This window comes from Musa acuminata, chromosome BXJ3-6 (genome assembly GCF_036884655.1).
Source record: "Musa acuminata AAA Group cultivar baxijiao chromosome BXJ3-6, Cavendish_Baxijiao_AAA, whole genome shotgun sequence".
NCBI lineage: Eukaryota > Viridiplantae > Streptophyta > Magnoliopsida > Zingiberales > Musaceae > Musa > Musa acuminata.
In genome coordinates, this window is record NC_088354.1 from 2,555,228 (window position 1) to 2,581,214 (window position 25,987).

A 25,987-nucleotide genomic window follows, 5' to 3' on the forward strand; every position below is an offset into this window, starting at 1 on the left:
GTATTATCATTTAATAAAGAAATGAAAATAAATTCCAATATTCGTAGCTGATGAGAAGCTTGTGAGGCCAAATCCATCGATGGCGATGGAGTTGCTCGGCCTCTCCAAGTTCAAGCTTCAGCTACTCGCGCTGATCGCCGAAGCCCGCGACATCCGAGTAAATTGAATCTCCGCTCTCCCGACGTGGTTTTCTCCTCGTCATTCTCTTTGGTTTCCTTCTTCACAGGGAAGCGAACGAAGCGCCCGAGAGGAGCTCCAACTCTCCATCCAGGTTTAACCCCTCTCTCCCTTTCCTGATTCATCTCATTGTCGAATAAAGAATTCACACCGAGATTCACGCTGTCTGATTCCTGATGGTTCGAATTTTAGAGGCGAGAGCAGATCGAAGCGGAGTACACGAAGAAGTTGCAAGAGTTGCAAGCAGAGATTGCGTCGCACGAGGAGTCGCAGCGCAGGCTCGAAGACAAGGTGCTTTCTCCACACTTAAAGCGCTTTTCATGATTTGAATTCAAACTCTGGCTCTCTTGATCAATGTCGTATACCTCGAGAGGCATGCCGATTTATAGCATGAGAAGTGGATAGCGGATGTCTTTGGCTGTTTCAGTGATCGCGAATCGCATTTAGGAAAGAAGAAGACAAGATACTTGGAAAGGCGAAATCGATTTGCTTCCGCTAGTTAGAGAAATTAACAGATGGGCACAACGTGACAAAGTAGTGGAATGACATCTAAATCGCAATTAATGCAATCATTGGCAGCCCTTCTCTTTCCTGCTTCTTTTTCTTGGTCTTCTCTGACGACAACCGTGTCCAAGACCAAGCAGTTCCATGCGTTCCTCGTCACTACCTCCTGCCTCTCCCTAGACCACGCCTTTTTGGCCGCGAATCTCCTCCGCTCCTATGCCTCCCATAACGACCTACTCTCTGCTCGTCGCCTGTTCGACCAATGTCCCCACCGAACCACCCTCCTCTGGAATTCCATCATACGAGCCCATGCTCGCCTCCGCCACTTCCCCCTTGCCTACACCCTCTTCAACAGCATGCGCCGTGATCATAGCGCTAAGCCTGATTGCTACACCTTTGCCTGTGTCCTTCGTGCCTGTGCGGACAACTCTGATAGCAGTGGTGCTGAGATGGTCCATGCCATTGTCCTGTCATCTGGTCTTGCCCTTGATCTTATAGTCAGCAGCTCCCTGGTTAGCACCTACTCAAAACTAGGCTTTCTCAACAATGCTAGAACCGTGTTCGATCAGTTGCATACACCAGATTTGGTGGTATGGAATTCAATCATTGCAGGATACGGGTACGGTGGTTTTTGGCAGGAGGGGTTGCAATTATTTCGAAGAATGAGAGAGACCAATGCAAAACCAGATGGGTACTCCATGGTTGCATTGATCTCCTGCATCTGGAATCCAAGCATTCTGCATTTTGCCAAAGGAATACATGGACTTTGCTTGAAAGGAGGGTATGATTGCAGCTCACATGTGAGCAGTGCACTTGTTACCATGTATGCCAGATGCAGGTTGATGGACTTGGCTTGTCAAATCTTCAGTTGTATATACCAGCCAGATCTGGTTACTTGGTCAGCTCTTATATCTGGTTTTTCACTGGCAGGACAATACAAGGAGGCTCTAACGCTGTTTAGAAAAATGACTAGTTCAGGTAAAAGGCCAGATGCGATCTTAATTGCTTGTGCTCTCTCTGCTTGTTCTTCGATTGCAGCAATCAGACCAGGCAAAGAGATCCATTGTTATTCCATGAGGAGCAGCATCAATCTAGACACTGCAGTATCATGTGGTCTCATAGATATGTATGCGAAATGTGGTTTTCCTGAATTGGGATTTCAGTTGTTTGAATTGATGCCGGAGAAGGGTGTAATTGCCTATAATGCAGTTATATCAGGTCTAGGTTCCCATGGACTTGTTGACCAGGCTTTTTTTCTTTTAAAGTGGATGCTTGATAGAGGCTATCAGCCTGATGCTGCCACATTTTCAGCTCTTCTATGTGCTTGTTGCCATTCAGGGCTTTTGGATAAAGGATTGGAGCTCTTTAATAGAATGAGAGATGAATTTGGTATAGAAGTACAGATGGAACACTATGTGTACATGGTAAAGATTCTTGCAATGGTTGGTCGATTGAAAGAGGCTTATGATTTTATACATACAATGCCAAAGCCAGCAGATTCTGGTGTTTGGGGGGCATTGTTATGGGGTTGTAACATTCATGGTCATCTGGAGATGGGCAGAATTGTTGCTAAAAAGCTCTTTGAGATAGATCCAAGAAAGGCTGCATACAGAGTGATGCTTTCCAACATATATGCTGCCGAAGAGAAGTGGGAAGTTGTAAAGACTCTAAGGGATCAGATTGCAGTAGTAGGTTTGCAAAAGAATCCTGCATTCAGTTGGATTGGAGACCATGATCTATGACGTTACAGCTATTGTTTCTAAATTTTTACAGGAAATTCTATGTGGTGAGTGTTAGATAAACTCTGGCATATATGCTGATATTTTTGGAAAGACTACTTGTAGTAACTAAAGTTTGGAGAAATTTGGCTCCAATGACTTAGAAAACCATTGATTTTCTTGATGCATTTAGTAGTCATATTAGAATGAACAGATATGAGAAATCAGCTTGGATTACAAACTCATTTGGTTCTTTCATGGTGTCGGCACACTTGAATAGGTGGCTAACCAAAACTAATAAGTCAAAATAATGCAATTAGCTGAAGGTATTCCATGGTGTCCCTCAGTAGTTTGTGATCTTTAATTAAAATCAGTCGCATCAATTATCTTGGTTGCTTTGCTGGTCTTGCTTTTGGAAACTTAACCACCTAAACATTTTTAGATTTTTGGTTTTATCCTTGGAGACCAGTTGGTAGATGCCCAAAAGTAAAAAGTGACTGATGGAAAACAGATGTTAACCTCCAAACAAGAAGAAAACCCAGTGGTCCAATGAGACTTCCAACAGTGGAAGTAGTTTAAAAGAGATTAAAGCCGTAGCCCATCTATTAATATAGGATTGTTGTTTCAACTTTCAATTATATTTTACAGTTTTAGCTTTTATGAATTGCCAAATTGTTACTATGTTGACTTTTCAACTCTAATAAGTGTAACAGCATTGCTTATTGGAGCTAAAAGTATTTTGTCTCATATAATATATGAAAGTGCAAGATCAAAGGGTAGAAGGCGGACTAAGTTATGTGTGTCATACATGATGATAAAAAAACAGTCCAAGCTTGTGTTATAAGTGAAAGAAATAGAATGGCCTTTGTGTTCCCCATGTTTGAGAAGCAAGTGCACATACGCAGTTTGAAGATGGTGATCATGAGTAGATTCATCAAGTGTAGCTTGCAAAAGTGTACAAGACTAGTACTAATAAGACAAATGGAGTCTGTTTTGCATCAAGGTTCCAGAAAAATGCTTGCCTATTTGGTTTAGTTGGATCTGATTGTTATGAGATTAGTATTTTGGTCTTTGTTCACGAGTCTTTAGTAAAGAAAGTGATTTGACAATAAAGCAATCAACATTTGTGTAGCACAATGTTATTGAATCTCTGGATATTGTAAGATGCTTGCTTAGAAGCGCTGCTCACTACACCTGAACTTAGGTTTTGCTCTATAAATGACTATGTAGTAGTTGGAAAAAGGTTCAGTCTTTTAGGTTTCCATAGTGACTTAGGATAATGTGTACGTTAGTAGATTCAGACTTCCTATCCAAGTTTACTTACACTAATATGCTGCACATTTTCCATTTTGATTTTGCTGGTGATGAAACGCTATAAGCTAATCTTCGTCTGCTTTCATAAGTTTTGCTTCCATAATTTATTTGCTTCCTTTTACAGGTAAAGTATGTTGAGACTGAGAAAGACTTACTGAAGAAAAAGGAGAAAGAGTTAAAAGAAACTATCAACAGCTTGCTTCAGTCGAGAGAAGCTTTCCTAAGCCATTATGAGGTTGGTTTCTTTTCTATTTTTATTCTTAGAATCAGGCATCAGGACATGGAGAATCTTAAATCTATGTAATACAGGATTGCCACTGTATAAATTGGGATCAAATTCATGATTAGTTCATTTCTTACAACATGAAGATAAATTAATAATGAACATAATTAACCATAAAGGATGTGTTTAATACAAATTATTATTTTCACTTTTAGAATCTTCTGCCCATCGTACATGCTTCATATTTGTACTTGTGTTTTAGCTCCTTATGTTCTAAATGTGTAATCCCATATGCAAGGTATAAGATATTCACCCACTTGTGGACTTATTTTTTATTATGTTCTCCTTGCTTTGATGGCTGGCAATTGAGCTAAAAAAATCTCGGTGGATTTAAGACCCAAATAAATTTTTTATTTTTGATAAAGTACTTATAATCTGTTTACCCAAATAAATTTTTTGTCTGATAAAGTACTTATAATCTGGTCCATTATGTTTTTGCATATTGTACATTATCCATGTTTCAACGGCTGATTTGTTAAGAAGCTTTGCCAACTTGTATTTGCATATTTCATTATATAATCTAAATAAACTGAGGTATGTCCAGGTTTATGTGGATTAAAAAGACTGCCTTTGAGGAGTTCCATACATGACTAGTGATATTCCATTGGAAAATCATCCTGTTGTAGACCTCTGTTGGAAGATTGCTGGTAAATTTTGATGATTATGAACTTGAAATGCAGGATTCTACATATCAATTGAAGCAAAGCATTCAAAAAAGGGACAGAAAGCTTGTGCTCCTTACTGAAAAGATACACACACAAATTCAGTTGTTTGATTCAATGGAGAAGGAAGCTGCTGCAATTAAGCAAGTTGTAAATACTGTTGAAGATACTGTAAATGGAAAGGAGCAAGAAGGCTTGTTTCTCATAAAACCATATTGTCCATATCATCAATCACATTTAAAAATTGATTCTATTTTCTCCAACAAGCAGTTGAGGTTGTTTAATACTGCGCTTATACTTTTTTTCAGTTGCTAGATTAAAGAGGAAAGTAGACCAAATTTCAACCCTCGAAAAAGATTTTGTGGGTAAGCTCAATCCTTATTCTTTATTCTTGTTCATGATTTAAAATTTGAGAAGAAGCATATCTAATTTCACCACAACTTTTGGTGGTTCATTGATACAAGTTGTTTGCAATATAAAGTTGATGTAACAGGATAGCTAAAGGTTATCTCCTTCCTTCTAGAACACATACCTGTAATTATTGTCTGCATTTGATATTTTAAGAAGCAAGTTCTTTTGTTGTTTTCTTATGCAGAAGAAATGTTTGGTTTTGCCTCTAGACCATCTTATGACTAGGCCTGCTTAAATTATTTAAAGGCAACCAAGGTTCATAAGGCCTTGATAAATAAGTTATGCACTTTAAAAAATTAGTCCAATTGCGTTGTATATTTGCTATTGATGTGATGAGTGTTTATGCGTGGTGGCTGTACAGGAGGCAGTATCTTGTTGTAGATTTTGATGCCAGTCCTAAATTGTCATAGGATAAGTTTAGTTAAAGTCTTGGGTATGTTTCAACTAAGTTTCAGTCATGTTTATAATATTCTTGAGTTTTTTGGATTTTTTAATATTATATAGAAGTCCAATTTCAGTTGTACATTTGTTATATAGGCTCTAGCACAATTAGAAATTGCAATTTGAAAGGTCTAACCATCTAAATATCAAGCAGAATTTTGTCAGGTCATGAACTTTACTGTGCAAAGTCATTGCGGTGTGGGTCTCTTTAGTGGATCTCTAAAAGGCTAGTGGCTTTATCAGATGAGATCCATTGAAATCTCAAAGCCAAATCCTATAAGGATCCAAGCATGGATCATAATAAGGTAAGTACTGGAGTTGGATTGGATTTCAGCATGAATGTACTGATATTCTCCTCGCAATGTTGTTTGCAGTAAAATATTTAACTAACTACTTTCACATTAGTATGTTAGTATTTAATGTACTTGACATGCTTTTGGGCCTTTTTCAACAAACTTGTGTGATAGCCAAGTTTAAATTTTGTTCAAGACTAAACCAACTTGTCTTCATTATTTATTCAAGTTTGATTATCATATAGTTTTTCCCAGTTGTTATATTGTAACTAAAACATAATGCCCTCGAATGGGGATAGCAGAACTTCATTGCATTACTAGAAACTTTGATTTTGATGAATGATGCTTAGTAGCTCTATCAATTATTTGTATTATTTTCATATTTTCTTTGGCCAACATTTGTATTGTTGGATAACTTCGTTTGATATCTTTCCATCTAGAGAAGATTTTGCACCTCGAAAAGAAGCTTAGCAATTACCAGCTTGAACTTCGAAGGAGGGATGCTACCATTAATGAATTAGAGGAAAAACTTGAAGCCGCGAAATTCACTAACAATTTTCAGCCACAAATTGAAGAGATATCCAGATGATTCAGCAGTATCTACTAATTTTTTTCATCTTCACATTCACTGATCGCTTGTAGTCAACTGTTTGTCTTTCATGTTACCACCTCCAGAAAACTCTGCTGGTGAAAGATGAAGTTATACAAAGGTTAACCATAGAGAAGCAGGTTGATATAAATCTAGAGACTGTACTTTCCTTCTGATGGTGTTTCATTGTTGTTAATCTAGTTTTTTAATGTCAGACACTGTATCTTCACCTGGGGAACATGGAAGTTATGTCAAGGAAGATTCAGGACACTTTATTCAATGTGAATACTGAGGTTGAAGATTTATATATTATATATGGCTTTTATATTAATGAGTTCCATATTTTCAGATAGTTTTATCTCATCTTATGATATTGTTAACAGAATCTTTCTTTTTTAGATATAGATTTCTCAGCTAATGGTTGTCTTCTTCTCATTTCAGGATCATAAATTATTGTCCTCATTTATAGGAAGCCAAGAAATGTCTGAGATGATTAGCACAGCCAAAAATGAAAGGTTAGAATGTTGTTTAGTTCCCAAAATGCTTATGGAACAGCCAATATCATTGGGTCAAAGTGGAAGATGTTTATCCTAGCTACTGTGTATCAGTTTGGAGAATATTATCCAGGAAAATAAACAAAGATTGCCTTCTTCAACATGTAGATATCATCCAGGTTAGTCCCTTCTGTCAAAACTTTGTTGTTATTGCAAAGCGGTTATGAATAGTTAGTCCTTCCTCTGCATATCAGCCATAAAGGAAGCTTAGAAATGGAATCATAATTTTTCTAGGATTTATCAAGTCAGAATACTCGTCTTTTCCTGTGTTTGTATCTCAAACACCTTTTTATAAAATATATTTGCTTACAGTGCTCACTCTCTGTTAGTTATAACACAAATCTGGAAGTTTATTGGTACAATACCTTAAAACTTTTATTAACCATTTGCAAATGATTTAAAATTCTTTTTTTTTATGTAAACATCTTATAGTTAAAATGACATATATTAAGAATTTAAAATATTCTATCTCCATTCTTTTTTTTTAATTTTACTATGCCACCTTGGCACAATCTGACCCATAAAAGAGGAAACGTATAGCCAAGAAGGTAGGCACCCAAGGCATATAGAAAATGCCATGAGGGCAAACAAAATGTAAGCAATAGGTGCACAAAGCGTTATTAAGAGGAATCAAACCCTCGACATGTTGAACTGTGATCATAGGCTCTATCTTCCGGGTAAAGGGACAGGAACATCCATTCGGCATCTCAAACACATGATCACAACTCATGATTTATACTTCTCAAATTAGTACTTAGTGCCCATTCATCATACTTGGTGCTTAAAAGTAACCATCAGTCCGTCTTTAGAATAAGCTGAAGAATGGTTTCCTTCTTTCTTGAGACTACCAATTTTTCTTGACAAGTTGCAATTTTCAACACTGAAGTAAAATTTTGTTAATAGTTTGTCAAGAACAGAGATAGTCAACAAGCAGTTATGGTTATCATTCCCTTGATGTACAATCGAGAATGATGATAAAAGGGATAGATAGAGGAGTTAGGCTTCTGGAAATCTAGTCCTATCCTATACACATTTTTCCAATAAATGAATCCAGTCTTGCATTATTTTTTCTGTAATTTATTTGGACAGTATATAATGTAAATTACAAATTTAATCACCTTCATACAGACATCTTTGTGCTTTAGAAGATGACCTACAGGTATCATGATTGGAATTGCTTCTTGAACATAATTAGTAAAATCCAGGTAAATATTGGGCAGTGTGTTTTATGAAGTATATTTGCTAGAACAAGATTTCAAGCACTTCTTTCTGTTGGAGGACTAGTGATTTGCTACATAGCTAAGTGGTAAACAAGCAACCATATGGATAATAATGTAAATCCATTCTGGTGTACCATTTAGCTGCAGACTGAAATTTTAATCCCTATTCACTGCTTTCAGAAAGCGAACCTTTGTATCAATCCATTTCTTGTATCATCTTTATAATATTCTTCATCTCTGGTTACATTCCTCCAAATCTGTAATATATATATGGATTGTAGCTGTTGGAAGCTTCTCGAATTGAACCATGAAGGTGTTGAACTTGTGAAGTAGATCCAAAACTTTTTGGGCTGCGAACTAGTTTCAGATATTAGTTTAGCCTGAAAAAGAAAACGTTGTTGTAGGACCTACCTCTATTTCGTATTGAGACTTAGGTAAACATATTGCCTAGTTTCAGATACAAAGCGAACCTTTGTATCAATCCATTTCTTGTATCATCTTTATAATATTCTTCATCTCTGGTTACATTCCTCCAAATCTGTAATATATATATATATGGATTGTAGCTGTCAGAAGTTTCTCGAATTGAACCATGAAGGTGTTGAACTTGTGAAGTAGATCCAAAACTTTTTGGGCTGCGAACTAGTTTCAGATATTAGTTTAGCCTGAAAAAGAAAAAGTTGTTGTAGGACCTACCTCTATTTCGTATTGAGACTTAGGTAAACATATTGCATCCTTGTTACTTAAAAATTGGGCTGTAAAAGTAATCTGCAAAATAATGTAATGGTCAAGAAGAAACTCTTTGAAAATTATTTTTGTGGAATTATTAGATTTATAAGCCCAAGTCACTAAATGTTACTCAGACCCTATTGAATATACTTGTTTCCTCTCTATTTTACAAGCTTAGCATGAATTTGCATCATGGTGCCTCAATGTCACAAACTTATTCCATATTGACGTGTAACTGCCCGACTACACTTAAAATTGACTCTAGAGATCTGAACTTTTTGCAACATGGCTTATCTACAAGCACCCATCTTTTCCCTGGACCAGGTGTTTCTCCGTTCAAGGAATGCCTGCTACAGAATAACTCCTCAGAGAAACATGTTGTGGGTTCATCCTCACACCAGGCAAATGAATTTTCTTCTGGTTAATGTGTTGTGATGCAGCCATTTGTTGAGTTAGTGAAGACTAACCTATCTGTCATATGTCTTGCAGCCATATGGTTCTCCTCCAGGAGCAGCGAGCTCAGAGATCCCTGCGGTCGATGATGTTGACAAATCAAATGTTAGATATATGTTATTTGCTGACTTTATAATCTTAAGCTTACTTTTTATTATCATCATCGCAGATATTGTACCTCTTTAATCATTATCAGTTCGTTTCTCAAATATATATCTGAGGTTATATTCTTCGCACAGGGTCTAGAGGCCTCTCTGATCCGCCACTTAGGCACCGAGAACTCGGTTACGGACGCACAAGGATGAAGGTCGTGGCTTTCACAATGAGAGCGTGATTTCTTGATTCCTGTAAATTTCAGGTGTTATGTTCTTGAGTTTACCTTGTAGCAAATTTGGATGTCATGATTTAGGATGCGGTCAGGAATTATTCCATGCACTGCAACCAAATGATATAAAGATGGCATCTGTGTTTCTTGTTATAGCTCGTATACAACTGTAGATAGGTTTCAGAAAGTCAACGTTAGGACTGATCCAGTTATTGTAATTCCTTCAATGCTTCGATATGTTTGGATCCGTGCTGTTCTCCCAACATAAATTGCATAGGCATTGAACTCATTGGAGCATAAACAGAAGACCGTCTGCTACTGTCTTACATGACTTAGCAATCCAAGAAACTTATACGGCCCGTGAATCATTTCTTTAGAAAAATATCTAATCAAGAATTGTTTCATATCATTGCGCAAATCACGATCTGAATGGTTGAAGCCACTATCTAATTAATACATTTGATGGTATGTCAATCACTAGCTTCCTGTCGTTGGTAAAAAATTTATATATTATCCCCCTATGGAAGTTAAACCTTTTTATATCTTGATTTTTAAACTTAAAAAATTTACGATGAAATCCTTATAACTAATTATAAAAGTAAAATATCTAGTTTTATTTATTCTAACATTATTGGTTTTATAAATGAAAATATAAAAATAAAAGATAAAAAAAGATAATTTTAACGTATTATTTAGTGGTGGTGAACAGTGACACCGGCAATAGTTATCGTGGACGAGAAGAGCAACGACAAGAGGTAAAGGTCGTTATGTATTTGTGTTGACATTGACACAAATGTAAAATAGTCCGCTCGACAACTACGTTGGCAACGATACAAATGCCCTTGACAACTGCATTGGCACTGATGCAGATGCATAGTAGCATGCTCTGCATCTATGTCGTTACCGATGCAAATGCCAAACGAGCCGCATGATAATTGCACCAACACTGATGCGGGCCCTCACCTCTCATCGTCATTCTTCTTATACATAAAAACACTATCATCTGCTACCACCGACTCCATCCGCCACCGCTAACTAAAATGTTAAAATTACTTTTTTACCTTTTATTTTTATGTTTTCATCGATAAAACCGATGATATTAAGATAAATGAAACTAAATATTTCACTTTAATAAATATATGGATTCCAACGTAAACTTTTTAAGTCTAGGAACTAGAATTCTAAGGAGGTCTAACTACAATAATTAATCATATATCATATCGTTTTTGAAGATGCATTCCAAGAGACGCAAGGAAACATCATCGTACGAGATGGGCTCATTATTTTATACTAATGAGTATAAAAAATACTAAAATCGATTCGATAAAACAAGTAATATATTTATCGACCAACACAACAAGATTTATGAAATTAGGCTCATGTCATTTGTGAAATTGATGCGTTGAAATCGGACTATGTCAAAGGTTGAATCGGTTAAGGATCGAAGATAATGAAGTCCATCGAGTTGATAATTTTTTAATTAAAATTAGTTCGATTCGATCTGAACGGATTAACCGAACTAAAGAAAAGTACCCCCAAACCAAAATTGTTTATAGTCTTCGAGACCAAACTATTAATAAATCGATTTAATTTGATTTTTTATTCGATTTGAATACTTATAGGCATAGACAGTTAATCAAGACAAATAATTTACCATAGAAATAAAATTCAATTGAATCTAACTGTCAATAATAAAAATGATTCGTATTTTATCCAAACTCTTATTTAATTCAATTTTTAAAACTAAAATTATTAATTCAAATTTGATTGTCCAACATGTTGGAGATTTGGATCTAACTTTGGTCCACCATTCGATATCATTGAAAGTTGTGTGTTAGGAAAACAAGGGATTCAACATTCTGCAAAAACTATGTCAGGGCATACACGCACGCTATACTTAGGTGGAGTCAAAAGGATTTGGAAGAAAGATATTTAAACTAAGAGTGCTTTATATGAACTAAGATTGCTTTATAGTGAGCTTAGACAATCGCCAAATTAAAGTGAGAGCACATTGAATCATTGATCATTATTTGATGGTGAAATTATATGTCGAACTATTGAATATTACAATCATAGTATAATAGCTTATATTGAAGTGTCAAGATGGATGGACATCATTGTTGGGGTTGGATAGATCTCATTCTACCGAACCACTTATTATCAGATTGTTTATGTGTCACTCTATTTTGGTATCCAAAATCCATATAATAAGTAAAGTTTTAAATATCGTACCATATCAATGTATCCATTAACTATCATGGTACGCATCAAATTATATCGAACATACTGATATACACTAAGATGTATCGACGTACCGTTCATATCAATTTTTTATCGGACCGGTATATACTAAGTGATATGGTACGATATTACGAATCATGATAATAAAAATATACTAAATTCATAGCTTAAAGTGTGAACAACCTATGGAATAACCACAAAATTCGAGTTTCTTGTATTAGACAGTCGAAGTAATAAAGTTTCCCTTCGTTATTGGGAAGAAACAGAAACAGAAACAGAGATAGATGCTGTGAAGACCGGCTGGAGAAGAATGATAGACACCTTTATTGGATGTGGAAGACAGATGTGGGCGGTCGAAGGTTTTGCCTTCGCTCTTTCTTTCCTCGTCTCAAGTCATCCCCCATCATGAACGAAGCACCGTGAATCGAGTGCTGCTTCCGTGCCTCTACCGTTCACAGCCTTGAGTTGGAAGCCAAGCCAACATCATCGACTGCCTTCTCCCCACGTCGTACGTCCTTCGTGCTCCTTGAAACAATTTGGAATAACCATTAGTGAACCAGGTGGATCTTCATCTGCCTACAAGTTTCTACATCATGATCGTATGATTCAGTTCTTCGTACCGTGATATATCATCTGATATGAGCGATATGTATCGATCTGACAAGGAGAACAGCATAGGTGGTACAATATGTTTCAACATATCGTATATTGATCGGTACATCGATACGGACCGATAAGATGAACTATGAATAGATCAATTATCATATCGAATCTGACTCATGATATTATCACATTTTCATCTCAACTGTGGGTAGATCCCTGCATAATTCGAATGGGAAATCCAGTATAAACAAATACCAAAACCCTCATTTAGATATCAATCTATTTTCTATTAAAAGCTCTAGCATCAAAAACTTAAAACAATTCATTTTCCTGGACAGAAAGAAGCTACTGTACGATGGGCAGATGCTCAAGCATCAAAATCACAAATCTAAATAGCAAACATGTGCAAGGAAAACATTCATAAATAAGAGAAGAAAAATGCTGACAACAATATTTACAGAAGAACAGAAGTGAGAGCAAAAGAGGTAATGCTGCATACTGCCCAGATATCATATTTCTTGAATTCAAAAGTGACCTCTGAAAACACAAGGAAAAAACAAAAAAAAGGACATGCCTAAATAGGCGAAAAAAAAATCAAAGGTTAGGTTTTATATAAACCGAAAGCACAAAAATAACAAATCATAACAAAGAACACCCACAAGCTAAGAAATACACACAAGTAAAATCCTGAGTCAGTAAGCACCAATTCAAGCTGGAGCAAAGATATGGATCATGCCAAACAGATTGGCATTGAAAACCATGAAAAGATATCGTGAAATTGTAGTCTTTAAACATCCATGATGTCCTGCAAAATTGTTATTGTCAACTAGGACAAAAAAATAAATTACCATGGTAACATTGGTGATTCAAAGAAGCAGGATAATATATTCAGCTGTCAAATTATCACCTAAGAGAAGAATACCGCGAGACAAGTCCCTGCTTTACTAGGCTACATGAATACGTATCCTGCATCAATCCAGCACCTGAAAACCATCAAGATGTTTCGGCGAGCAAATTCAATACATTAATGAGAAGATCCTTTGAAGGCATTGGAAAATCCTGTTACTCAGGCCAAAGAATGAAGAGCAGAAAGTATTCAATCTAACCAATGTCAGGCGTAGCAACTGTTTCACGTCCTTAACCATCCTATTCATTTTTTACATTTCTCGATTAGTTAAGACATCGACACTCTCCATGCATCACATGTCTTGCCTGAGTATCACAAATCTTGATTGTCTACAACCATCGATTTCTTTTATTGGTCAAGAAAAAGCATTTGATTTATTAGCATGATTTTCCTGCCAAGTGAACGAATTCAATTCCCAAGAGTAGCAAAGATCATTCATCTCGAGTTTCCGCTAGCAGAAACTAATTTGGTGCACCTTTTTGCAAGATTATCCACAGTAAGGGCTATACCATTGACTTTTAGGAGATAATAACCACATATTCATATCATCTAGATTAACACGGAGAGTCAATAGAACCGTTTAATTTTTGGTAGATATAGTTTTGGAGGAGGATCTGAGCAAACTAATGTAGAACTGATTCTAGCATGTATTATTTAGGTCAACCAGGGATTTCTGCACCAACTAGAATAAAAGGAATGATTCGGTAACACATTACTCGACACAACACTTCCTTGGGGATTCATTTCATTGAAACCCATGGATTCTTGTTCCACCCAAATAAAAGGAATCCTTTATTAGGTACTGTAATTTTGGTTCCACCTAAATCCTAGTTTTTATCTGAGGTAGCTTGATACCTGGCCTTTAAGGTGTCAAACTTCACCTATAGATACTTTACATTTTGTCTCTGGTAGCATTTAAACTTCACTTGTTTACGCCAAATTACCCACTTTTTACTTCAGAATATACACATGGAACTGACTATCCAAGAAGACTGGTGCCAAGAACACTTTTACAATGTACTAGGAATGAAATATGCCTTAAGTATGTCATCCACATGTAAAACTGTAGGTCAAACTGTAGATATCATCAGCAAGGTCAGGCATGCTGACTCATGTGACCATGCCCAACCAGACATCCCAACCATGCAACCTAACTTCATCCATGACTATCTAGAACCTCGTCTAATTCGCTTCAAAGTCTATCTGGATGAAGTAAAAAAGACATGATCTTAACACGTCCAATATCAGCTTTCTTGTATATGGTGAGCTAAATTGCATGAGACACAAACATGTTTTGCATAAATTTCAATCTAATTGTTCGGGAACAAATTTCATATCACTTGTAGTTTTTGCCCTAAAGGGACTCAACTAAGAAACAAGAATAAAAGCTTCATTGCAAGGTTATTAGTAGATCAAACAAAATAGAGTGTAGGTAAACATGAATGTTTCAACATGTCATGGAATAGTATGGGGCCAATAGATGATAAATCTGTTACCAAAAAAGAGATATATTACCACAAAAGAGCAGGAAAGAAGCAAATAATAGAACATGATACAGATCGAAAATGTTCAATGTTTGAACTCCAAATTGAAATGGACAGAAGAGGAATTCTTCAACAAGTACTTGTCCAGGACTCACACAAACATGAAGAGTATCCACAGCTTTTCAGCCTCCGATCCTTTTTTTCATGCCAATGCTAGCACGTGTTGATACCATCTTTACAGTCCCTCGTCAGGTTATTGAACGTCTCCACTCGATTCTTTGCCCTATACAGCACCTCTGTGTCCACTGCCACCCTCATGTACCCATCAAACACCACGGGACGCCCATTATTTAGAACCATTGTCTCATTATACCACTGACTTGTGTTCCCCCACATCTCCTTATAATCATCAAGCAAATGCACCTTATAATGAGACCTCAACTTATCGAAATAGTTATAGAATGGCTCATTTGTAGCGATATACAAATTCCTCCATTGTCGTATCACCTTCATAAGCTTTTGCACTAGAGCCTCAGGCGTGGTGTCTGCATCTAGATTGGGCCACAGCTCCTTGTTTCTGGCCTTCTCTCCCCGGACCACATGGACAGCATCGTAGTCCCAGTCCATCCTCCCAGCAATCTGTGAAACGATGTTCATCAGATGCTTGGATTTCCATATGGCTTGCCACGGCCGCTGAATGTACTTAGCTGCTCGTCCCTCACACACGCGGTACCAGTAATTCTCGGGCTCCGGCCCATCGAACTGCCTCCAGATGATGGTGCTCTTGTCCTTCTTGAGCTGCATAGGTGTGACCTTGTATGTTGGCACCTTATGGACAGTGATCTTGCCACCGGTCTTCCGGCCAGAGGAGCGCTCCCACCGTCGCCAGTCTCTCAAGAACTCGCTCTCCTCCACCAATGACGCCGACTCTTTGAGGTGCTCGAAATCAAAGTAGAATCGGAAATCCTTGCCCTCCTCATCCCGGCCACTAGGATTGTAAGTGGAGGCCAGGCAAATGTTGAGATCCATCACTAACGTCCGATTCAAGAATTGGGCTTCGCCGAGGGCACAGAGGAAGCTCCACAAGTACTGATTCATCCCCTTGCAGTAGTCGCCGCCACGGGTGTAGTAGAGGTACTTCCCTTTCCGGAAATCGGAGTCAGATCCGAGCGTCGGGATGGTGTCATTGATCTCGGCATCAAGGATCTGGGCGGGAGAGGAGGGGGAAGAGGACCGGCGAGACGGCAAGGGCTTCGGGGCGGCGTTTGCGCCAGAGCGGAACTTGCCGGCGGATACGACCTCGTAGGTGCAGTTGTCGGCGGGCACGAGGCGGAAGCGGCGGTAGTCTCTGTAGCGGCGCCAGGACTTTTCGCGTCGGTTTCGGAAGCGCCAGGCCGCATCGCACTCGCCAGAGGCGGATCCAGGGACGGGCTTCTCGTAGCTGAGGAAGACGATGGAGCGGCGGAATACCCGGGCGTTGAAGCGCCGGATGGCGACGAGGGCGCGGGGGTCGGAGCAGTTGATCGGGGCGTCGGCGTCGCAGTCCGACGCCGGAGGCGGCAGCGAGGGAAGGAGCACAGAGGCGCCGTCGGCGGCGGTGGCATTGTTGACGGGATCGGCGGGGATTGTGTCGTTGGTGGGATCGGCGGGGATTGTGTCGTTGGCGGCATCAGCGGCGGTGTCATTTCGGGGCTGAACGGGGACCAGGTCTTCACCGGTGGGGAGGACAGAGTCGTCGGTGCGGAAGGTGGCGTTTGGCAGAGTGGCGGCGAGGGACTTGGAGATGATGGCCTTGGGGGAGTCGAGCCAGGGGTCGGGGGGCTGGTACGTGACGGCGATGACGGTGAATACGAGCACGGAGAGCACGAATGCGGAGAAGCACACATTCCCGAGCACCTTGACCGCCTTCTGGCTCAGCGGCAGCTCCCGCTCCGCCGCCGCCGCCGAAGCGTCGCTCCCTGAATCCTTCATGGCCGTCTCGAGCGAAGGGTTGGTGGAATTGGGATTGGGGAAGGAGGAGGATTTGAAGCCGGTCGGTGGCGTTTGGTGGAGAGGAGATCTCAAAAGTGACAGTGATGGTGAAGTCGCAGCAACTTTTCCGGCAAATAGAGCGCTTAGGGTGGCGGTGGATCGATGGCTAATCCGTGTGTTAAGAAGAACAAAGCCACTCTGTCCTGTCGGCGGTCAGACAGGGTTAAGGTTTCGATCGACCAACACAGAATGGGCCCGCATAATTTGTCATTCTTTGGCCAGTTGGTGGTTCAGTTGTCACCGAAAAGGCTGAATCCCGCTCGCAACGGTACAGCAGATCTTCACATCGATGAGTCAGTATGCATGAGAACTACGGTTGAATACTTTGACTGCACGCCTTAAATTCAATTAAACCGATTTACTGTGGGATCAAATCTCCATCTAAAATAATGTTCATAAAACTATATATCTCAACACACCAAATGTCAAACTACACCTAAGTTTTTATTTTATTTCCTCTCTAATTTTTTATTTTATTATTAACAAAGAATCTTTCTTGATCTTTAAAGAAAGATCAAAGAATCAGGCTTGATCTTTATCTCATGTGTGTATATTGTGATTTCTTAGCTGTTCATTTCTATTTTAAACCTAGATTTAGAATCTCTCATTTGATGTATATTGATGATATTTTATTTCTATTTTTTAATTAATAAACCTAACTAACGAAAGGATTAATTGTCTGAAACCTATTTTTTTTTCTCTATCACATTATTAATTTTGTTTTCCTAGTTTTTCATATACACACTGTGTATTTTTAGGACTTTTCATCGATAAAAAGGTTACTCACAATGTAGCTTACAACTGATTAATTAAGAAATAATTATCTCCTCAATTTACTAGGGGCTCGATATTCATGATATCTTTTTGCATAATCTAACCCTCTGGATAGAACATATTGGCACTTATCTCAATATAGTTCATGTTAAATATAGTTCTGTTCTTCCGTATGAGTATCTAATTTCGATCTAAATGCTATGAACTGTCTAAGGGCTTCTCTCTCTTTTTTTTTTTTTATTGGAGATGATAGATTTGTCAATGTCAAGTGTGACAATTGAGTTTTTAATATTCTATTTTCTCTCAAACCTACATTCTTGAACCCAAATTTATTGGACTTGTATGTTTCTGTGAGCTATTTTATTAGGAACAATAAATCAGATAGAGACTTTAACATGGACGAACCTACTATGGAGGAAAAGCATTCAAGCTTAGACATGCTTAATGATGAGAGATTAGATAGCAGAGCCATACCAGAGCCAGTTGCTACTGTTGAGCTCCTTGCATATTTTGTTCAGGCAAGCCCTACATGCAGAAGATCATGCATTATTACTATTGGACTGTCTATATGCAAGGGATGAAAAGGTTTGTTTTCTTTTGTTTTCATTATTACCTGTTCATTTAGCAGGCACTCACCTTCTGCTGATCATTTGTGTACCTTCAAAATAGGTTTACCTCTGAGTTCTGCATACCCATTCAAATTCTACTAGTATTGATATCTTTGGGTTGAGAATGTCTAGACGTGTTTTTAACATCAAGGAATCATAACTCTGCCACCAATTTATTGGCGTATATGTCACCCTCCACATCAAATGTAAGATTTGTTGGATTCATCAATCAAAAGTTCATCTACTCCACGGTTAAAATAACTCTAATGGTTCAAGACAAGGACTGCTCACAGCATAAAGGTTTTCAGTAGGATCTTCTATTCAAATAAATCATCATCGTCATCAGGAAGAGGTTGGGCAGCAGCTGCAGCCAGCTCTACTTCGTGCCTGGAACATACAAATAGCAAGTTAGATGGATGATCCATGTTATCATATACATTCGATAGCTTCATTGTCAAGTGGCATAAGGAAGAGATGGACACAGTGGGGCCTTGAACTTGCCATGAACACAAAAAGTGCCGAAAATTGGCTTAGATGTTCATGTCACTTTTTCCTAACTGCAGTTCTCGGCACCAGAGTTAACGGCATTGGATGTGGGTCATCATATACTACACAAGGACAAGGTGATCTGACTATACGTAAGCTATGATATAAAATAGAACTTAACAAATTTTAGGCAATTATATATGCAATTTAAAGTTATGACAACTACAAAGCATTTTAGAATGCTCAATACAAATTGTACTAAGATAAACAATTTAATGAAAGAAATTCATCTCATGGTTGACCAAAAGTACAATATGTATTAAAATGGTCATCTCGGTATGTACCCCTATCAGATACCCCTAAAGTCTCCAAAAACAAAATAAGAAATTTAGATTGACTATTCAAAAACCAAACATGTGAACTAATATTATATGCAACTGACTCATATCCAGAAAGTGACAACCAGTAACAAATCCGATAAACATCTAATTAAGATTTCAAAAAGTGATTTGAGTCATAACAAATAATCAACTGCACTTACTGTTGCTGGGCGGCAAGGTCAATCTGGACTTCCGGAGGCGCAAGAGCAGGTGATTCAACAAAGTGAAGGTTTTGGTCCCTGCAAATGAATTTGTCATCAGTTTTACCTTATAGGGATATCTCAATGAAATCCTTACACCATAATAACATGCATTTACCCAGCAAGTTTTCTAGCAAGATAAAGGAAGGGCTTCTCAAAGTTATAATTGCTCTTTGCTGAAATCTCATAGTATTGAAGGTTCTTCTTCCTGTGGAATGTAACTTGCTTTGCTTTGACCTGCCTGTTCTTCACATCAACCTTGTTTCCACAGAGAACAATAGGAACATTCTCACAGACCCTGGTTTTTGAGACAAATAGGATAGTTAGACATTTTAAAGTGTAACTAAGGAGAATTTTGTGCTCATTTAGTTCAAAGTGTCTTGTCAAAAGACCTGCATAGATCCCGATGCCATGTCGGAACATTTTTGTATGTTAACCTGGCGGTGACATCAAACATGATAATAGCACATTGACCATTAATGCTGTGGACAAATGAATTGTAGCAGTCAAAGAAAGACAAAAATAATCCTTGCAATGACAATTACTGAAAATCATGGACGTGATTTACTATCATATTGGCAGATAAAAAGAGACAAACAATTTTGTGCAATCCCCAAACAATAACAAAAAAAATATGAACTTAAATTTATATAAAAAATCCAATAAGCAACCTTGCCACACCACAATATATCATCTTAAATGAGAGGACACAGTTTCCATAATCCAAAAACTTACTAGTCGACCCCCATAAAATATTGCATAATCCAAAAACATATTCTGCTCTATATAATTGGTTATTCACATTGTAGCTTGTATTACAACGTATTTAATTCTATTTGACTACTAATGATCCTTGGCATTATGATCAATTCCCACAAAAAATTCAAAACATTAACTGATTTCCAATGCTTCTGCTAATCTGGTTTGCACATAAGCAATAATGTAAGAGATCTCAAATAATTTTGCAATGATGTCACATCTATGTGATGTCAAACTTAATTAGCCTTCTGCTCATGCAAAAATTCTCTTCTTATTCTCGACTATCATAGACCAAGACCTGTGTCCCCTATTGCCTTCTCAAAATCATGGTACCTATTCATTAATCTTTAAAGTTCTACATTAACAATTTATTTTTCCTCCATCTCAAATAGATTTTAGAAAAAAGGAGCCCACAAAAAGTTGAAGAAAATGAGGTTACTCCAAAACACACATTATAACTATCCAGCACAAATAACTGAGCTTCCAAATAGTCAGAAAAGTCATGCATCACAAAAGTAACAGTACTATTTGTAAGTCTTTGTATCGGCTAATGAACCAGAATTGGGCACTTTAAAGTTTAAACAATGTGGGCTAAGCTAACAGCTTAGGAAGTAATTGAGCATTCAACGTGGGCTAACTAATAAAAGAAATACCATAAGATCTGTCTTTTTGAAAATAGAAACAGCAACGAGTGCAATACAGCTATTGACTTAGAAAGCACATCCGTGAACGCATTACGATCAAACTAAAAATAGAAGGGCCCACGACATACTAGTATCCATCCCTGAGACCACCAAATTTCTCTTGGCCAGCTGTGTCCCAGCAATTGAATCTGATCTTCCCACAGTTTGTAAAGAAATCCAACGGATGGACCTCAACACCAATGGTAGCTAAAAAAATCCAAGACATTTTTATACATAATCAGCAACCAAAACAAATAAGAACGTCTGATAATTTGCCATGATACTCACGCTCATACTTCTTCTCAAATTCACCAGTAAGATGCCTCTTCACAAAAGTAGTTTTCCCTGTGCATAGCATAAGCAAAGCATAGGATTACGTGCATACGTGCAAAAGCAAAGATATAAGAATCAATTGTTTCTTACAGAAAGATGCAAGATTTTTGATATCGCTGTTAAGGGAATCGAAGAATATGAATCAAAAAGAACATTTACTTGTTTCATTACTATCAACAAATGGGAGAGATAGTTTCCTGCTAATTCTCGAGTCACAGTTTACAATCTGATCAATGTTATACACAGTGATTAACTAAAAGCGAAAACAAAAAAGGACATCAAATTTTATAGGCACTCATACCAACAGGATTAACAATAAATTCCAGCCACGTCGCTCGAAAAAGCCAAAAACATCAGGAATTTCATGCAGAAAAATATATTTAAAAAAAGAACACGAAAACGAGTTCCGATATGTCAAGGCGACTGATTGAAGCAGAAAGACCATCATTTCTAGCAATGACAATAAGTACAAAGGACCTCATTTGTGCTCAATAAATCAAAAGGCAAAGGGGAAAATATATAAAAGGAGACAGAGAAAAGGAAATTTCACCAGTTCCTCCATCACCAACGAGAACGAGTTTAAAGCTCGGGAAATCGACAGTTTGCTGGTTAGACAATGCCTGCAAATGATAGCAGAGATCAGAAATGCAAACATATACCCCCCAGTCTCCAGCTAATAGAAGAATAACAGAGGAAACGGATCGGAAACCCACCATAAGATCACTTCTAAAAGCGGAAGGACGAGCACGAAAGCGAAATGTGGAGAACTGGCCCCTGTAGATTTCAAAAGCGAGGTCAAACCCTAAACGGTTCACAGATTTCCGTTTCCCACCCCATTCGGCTTCATTTGAACGCGACACTCTCGGCCGTCGGATTCTTTGATCGTGCCGCTGTGATGAAAAAGTATTTAATCCGAGAGACGTACGTCCACCTATTCTTGTCTACTCATTGTCTTTTGCGCGGACGGTCGCGTCCACGTGCAATCATCTCTATCGTTTCAAAAAGGTAGGTCACATGTGATCACGGCGGTTGCGTTCGAACACGAATCACAACTCGTTCTCAATGGACAGATCTTAACTTGTTTTCGGGGAGGGTTTCCGATCCATTATGCGTTGCATGTGATCCAACGGTCGCTGATTTTTTAGATTCACGAATTACTTGATTCACGGTCTTAAGATGCGTGCTTGAGGCCATTGTTCCTCAAGGGGAGGGTTTCGGATCCTCTGTTAAACGCTGGGTGTGATCCGCGTCCGCGGTTCGTTGAGATGCACGACAGAGTAAACAACCAATTGACGGATTTAAGATTCGTGCTTGAACCAGAGGAGTCAAGAACGTGGTCTCCCATCACGGAAGGTTCTTCGTTACCGTATGCCCTGTCCTGGCTGACACAGCTCCCGGTGTACCCCACACGAGACCCCGAGTAAATCGATCTGGATAACGACGGCGATGCGTGGCTTGCAGCCGAGAGGCGCCGAAGACAGGTGGAGGTGAGGAGACGCTCCCCGCTGAGCCGCTCCTTCCCTTCCTCCTAATCTCTCACGCTTCGCCAGCGACGGCGGACGATCTCACGTCCCATGGTAACACCTACCGGTGCTCTTTTCTTGAATTCTCATTGTAGCAACCCAGAAGTCAAATCACACCAGAGCAGCATCTGTATAAACGGATGGTATTTTTTTGGCTTCTGTTGATCTATCAAAAGTCGATACATTTTGAATAAAGAATTCCTATACGATGCCTAGGAAATGAATACGCCTGATCTCTCTACGAAGTCAACCGCTCAGTTTGACATCTTTGGGCTTTGGCTGGCAGTAGTACGAGGAGACGCAAATCTAGAAGTCGCAGCAGTTCGTGGCGACAGATTTACTTGTTCGAGAGCACGGCACTGAAGCTCGGGTGGATAGTCCCTCACGCAGGCGATCCGCGGCCCTGTGCCTGTTGCCCACTTAAAGGATAGCTGCTTCCCCAGCTGACACGACTTCAGGCCTTTCTTTGAGTTGATCCTTCGAAGGATCAGCTCCGACGGTATGGATGTTTCTTCCTCCTTTTGTTGTGCGGCGTCAGAGAAGTCTCGTTCGCATCCTTCAGGTTTTTCTTCCTCCGAACTGATACTCTTTGACTCTCTCGGCTTATTTGTCTCCTCACCTGCTTCTTCTTCGGTGTCCCTGAGGACTCCCTTGCGCTGCAGGTCGTCATTCGAAGAGCCGGTTCTTGCATCGTTGCTTATCTCTCCAGTAGATGCACGAGACAATTGTTCTTCAGGTTGAGGGTCGATGGTGATGTCATCAGGCAAGTTTATGTCGGAATAGCTGCTTCTGTGACCTCTCCAGGGCAAATCATCGCCTTCGGTGGGACTTCTCTGTAGAAATGCAAAAGGATGTGGTTCCAAGGTGTCATACTGGAATCTTGAAACGGAACAATCTCATTGTGATCGACGAGTGATGTGCTCACCCTAACATCAGTTAGATCGATGCCGATTTCTTGAAGAAAGCTCATGAACTCCTTGAAATTCTCTTCTGTGGGTTGGTAGTGCCCACTGTGAGGCCACACGGCCTGCCAAATGCTATGAAATGAGCATACTCGTAGACAGATATGACTTCAACAAAGTTCAAATCGTCCTACCGAATCATCTTCGTACCTTAAGAACCCCATTCTCCACTACTAATCTTCCTGCAGCAGACGTAGCTCCTCCAGCGAGAAAACTAGAATGCTGAAATGTGCCTCTTTTCTTCTGCGGTAGCGAATAGATGATACATTAGGCTACGAAAAAAGACAGCAAAATTTAATCTTTTGGTATAGTATGGAAGGATGAGGATGTTTACCTGACCAACGTATAGATTCTTTGATGTGCTTAAAACAAAGATCCACTTTGAATCTTTGGGAACCTCAGAAGTGTGCAGAAGTACACTGCTCAGCTTGTAAATGAACTTCCCATCCTTGACTACAACTTCATAGGCCTCTCTTTCTCTCTGAAATGTATCACAAGATTTTGTTTCATATGCTACATTCCGCATAAATTTCATGGAAGAAGCATTTATAGTGCTTACGGGTCCAAGATACTTTATGCACTGCTGCTGAAGCTTTAATCTCGTGCACTTTGATTCAAGATTGATCTCCTTTCCTTCTCCCACATCAAGCCTGATGAGTCAGATATGGTGACTTCTCGATGAGCTATTATTAGAAGCCATCAAGGAAACGGGACTCTGCAAACGTACCAGTAGAAGAAGGGCTGCCTGCTTTCACTGTGGAGCCAATAGTCATAGTAGAAATGGAGATTGTGACCATAGCGATGTCGAGGATCAATCTGTTGATTGCCAATAAACTGACAAATATGACAAATGGAGATTGGAGAGAGAGATGAATCTTGGATCTACCAGACTTACCGCTTCTAGCCAATGTTGCAAGGCAAGTTTTTGAGCTTTTTGGTCCTTTGATAACCCCTTGCCAACCTGCAAATCAAGCATGGATGCATGCTCGACATCACACGATCGGAAGATAATCACGGCATTGGTAGTTTGATTGCAGAGAGAAGCAATTTACCTTAGCAGCTCTGGTTCTTGCTCTCGACCATCGAGTAACAGCTGATTCTTCTTTCTCAATGTCGAAAAACGACACAGAACTCAGCTTGAGCAGTGCAAAGTCTATCAATTTCCACCTAGTTAAAGCAAGTAGGGAAAAGGAAAACATATTAGTTGTCTGAGCTAAAAGAAGATCAGATACGTATGCTATATGTCATACCATTGCTGCTCTACGATGACAGCACAATCTGCAAGCTGCCTTCTTGTACGAAAGCTTTTGTAGACTTTCTGCAACTTCATAGCAGCTTCATGCTTCGGCCTGTCCTTCAAAACAGTAAACCTTGAAAGTGCAGGCTCATTTGAACTTTTCGAGTTGTCGTCTTCGGTGGTAGGATTCACTAGCGAGATCGTCGTTTCAAAGTGGTAAGGGCGCATCTGCCTTGTGTTGTTGAAGCTCAGGGATCCTTTGACTACTAACTTGCCCGGCTGCAGAGTTTTGACCGTGGAAGGATTGGCATCTCGACCCTTGAAGCTCAAAGACCTCTGGGCTGGCCTCACATTGTCATTGAGAATTGCTTTTGAGCTTTCATTCTTGGCATCATCATCAACTTCTGGGAACGAAAATGATATTGGCATGTCGAGTTGGAACAGAGTAATTACCTATCAATTTTCTTCCTGCACAGCAATGATTGAAAGACACATCCGGTCAAGATCACCGTAGATCGATGAAAGCTCAAACTAATTTCAACAAAGAATGAGTCAAATAAGTAGATGTACATGAGTGAAGCTCCTGTAGATCAATGAAGTCACAAGAGAAAAGACATCTCCTTCATTTATAATTAGACTTAGAAACTCCACTTAAGAAAATGAGCGGAAGAACCGAATCAATAAAAACATCAGCTTGCAATCGGTAAATCTCAGATCCAAAAGATAAGAAAGGATTTGGATTCAGGAACAAGAGGAACGATAAAGGAGTACAAGTCCTGCTAAAAACAAAGAAATTACTTGAAACAACAGAACATGCACGGCAACCACACCTTTGCCTCTTCTGCCTGTGGGAAGCCCACAAAAGCTTGATATATAAACAGAGAGAGAGAGAGAGAGAGAGAGAGAGAGAACAAAGAACACGGAGCTATGGAATTTGAGGTGACATGCTTATATAGGTAAGGGAGATGACGGTGCGATGACAGGGAAGAAATCCATAGTTCCAGCCACACGTACCAAGAATCCAACCGTGGACGCACTTGTTTTGTTTGTTTCGAGGACAGAGAAAAGCTGATGACTTTTTCTAAGGTTGACTCTTCTCACTC

The 25,987-nt window shown here is 39.1% G+C and overlaps 4 protein-coding genes and 1 long non-coding RNA gene across 17 annotated transcripts; 1 reads left to right on the forward strand and 4 right to left on the reverse strand.

The window, feature by feature from the left end:
• Positions 1 to 35: 35 nt before the first annotated feature.
• Positions 36 to 9,643, forward strand: LOC135641665 (putative pentatricopeptide repeat-containing protein At1g64310). 13 transcript variants are annotated; one of them, XM_065157240.1, is made up of 11 exons: positions 49 to 157; positions 227 to 271; positions 370 to 468; positions 3,838 to 3,948; positions 4,677 to 4,851; positions 4,967 to 5,023; positions 6,244 to 6,399; positions 6,479 to 6,532; positions 6,608 to 6,685; positions 6,834 to 7,065; positions 9,220 to 9,296. In XM_065157240.1, the coding sequence occupies exons 1-7, from the start codon at positions 80 to 82 to the stop codon at positions 6,390 to 6,392; spliced, it is 714 nt and encodes a 237-aa protein (XP_065013312.1). In that variant the 5' UTR covers positions 49 to 79; the 3' UTR covers positions 6,393 to 6,399; positions 6,479 to 6,532; positions 6,608 to 6,685; positions 6,834 to 7,065; positions 9,220 to 9,296. The 13 variants fall into 13 exon arrangements, with proteins under 13 accessions (XP_065013309.1, XP_065013308.1, XP_065013312.1 ...); XM_065157239.1 differs by lacking the exon at positions 9,220 to 9,296 and adding exons at positions 9,385 to 9,453; positions 9,588 to 9,643 and having other exon boundaries at positions 50 to 157; positions 6,244 to 6,532; XM_065157238.1 differs by having other exon boundaries at positions 50 to 157; positions 6,244 to 6,532.
• A 2,462-nt stretch (positions 9,644 to 12,105) lies between these two features.
• On the reverse strand, positions 12,106 to 13,927 carry LOC135639756 (uncharacterized). Its single transcript, XR_010497021.1, has 2 exons — positions 12,535 to 13,927; positions 12,106 to 12,439 (listed from the first exon to the last, which is right to left on the reverse strand). It is a non-coding gene; the product is annotated as an uncharacterized LOC135639756 (long non-coding RNA).
• A 989-nt stretch (positions 13,928 to 14,916) lies between these two features.
• LOC135639753 (uncharacterized) lies at positions 14,917 to 17,018 on the reverse strand. The gene has a single exon (XM_065153638.1). The coding sequence runs from the start codon at positions 16,877 to 16,879 to the stop codon at positions 15,122 to 15,124; it is 1,758 nt and encodes a 585-aa protein (XP_065009710.1). The 5' UTR covers positions 16,880 to 17,018; the 3' UTR covers positions 14,917 to 15,121.
• Positions 17,019 to 17,087: 69 nt separating this feature from the next.
• On the reverse strand, positions 17,088 to 22,078 carry LOC103986663 (GTP-binding nuclear protein Ran-3-like). The gene is made up of 9 exons (XM_065153639.1): positions 21,876 to 22,078; positions 21,713 to 21,782; positions 21,118 to 21,174; positions 20,919 to 21,036; positions 19,780 to 19,869; positions 19,506 to 19,685; positions 19,349 to 19,426; positions 18,327 to 18,708; positions 17,088 to 18,238 (listed from the first exon to the last, which is right to left on the reverse strand). The coding sequence occupies exons 1-8, from the start codon at positions 21,876 to 21,878 to the stop codon at positions 18,639 to 18,641; spliced, it is 666 nt and encodes a 221-aa protein (XP_065009711.1). The 5' UTR covers positions 21,879 to 22,078; the 3' UTR covers positions 17,088 to 18,238; positions 18,327 to 18,638.
• Positions 22,079 to 22,814: 736 nt separating this feature from the next.
• Positions 22,815 to 25,602, reverse strand: LOC135639752 (IQ domain-containing protein IQM2-like). The gene is made up of 9 exons (XM_065153636.1): positions 24,898 to 25,602; positions 24,700 to 24,814; positions 24,543 to 24,608; positions 24,375 to 24,463; positions 24,207 to 24,297; positions 23,982 to 24,128; positions 23,798 to 23,890; positions 23,611 to 23,712; positions 22,815 to 23,518 (listed from the first exon to the last, which is right to left on the reverse strand). Exons 1-9 carry the CDS (start codon positions 25,311 to 25,313, stop codon positions 22,940 to 22,942), a joined length of 1,698 nt encoding a protein of 565 aa, XP_065009708.1. The 5' UTR covers positions 25,314 to 25,602; the 3' UTR covers positions 22,815 to 22,939.
• Between the last annotated feature and the right edge of the window lie 385 nt (positions 25,603 to 25,987).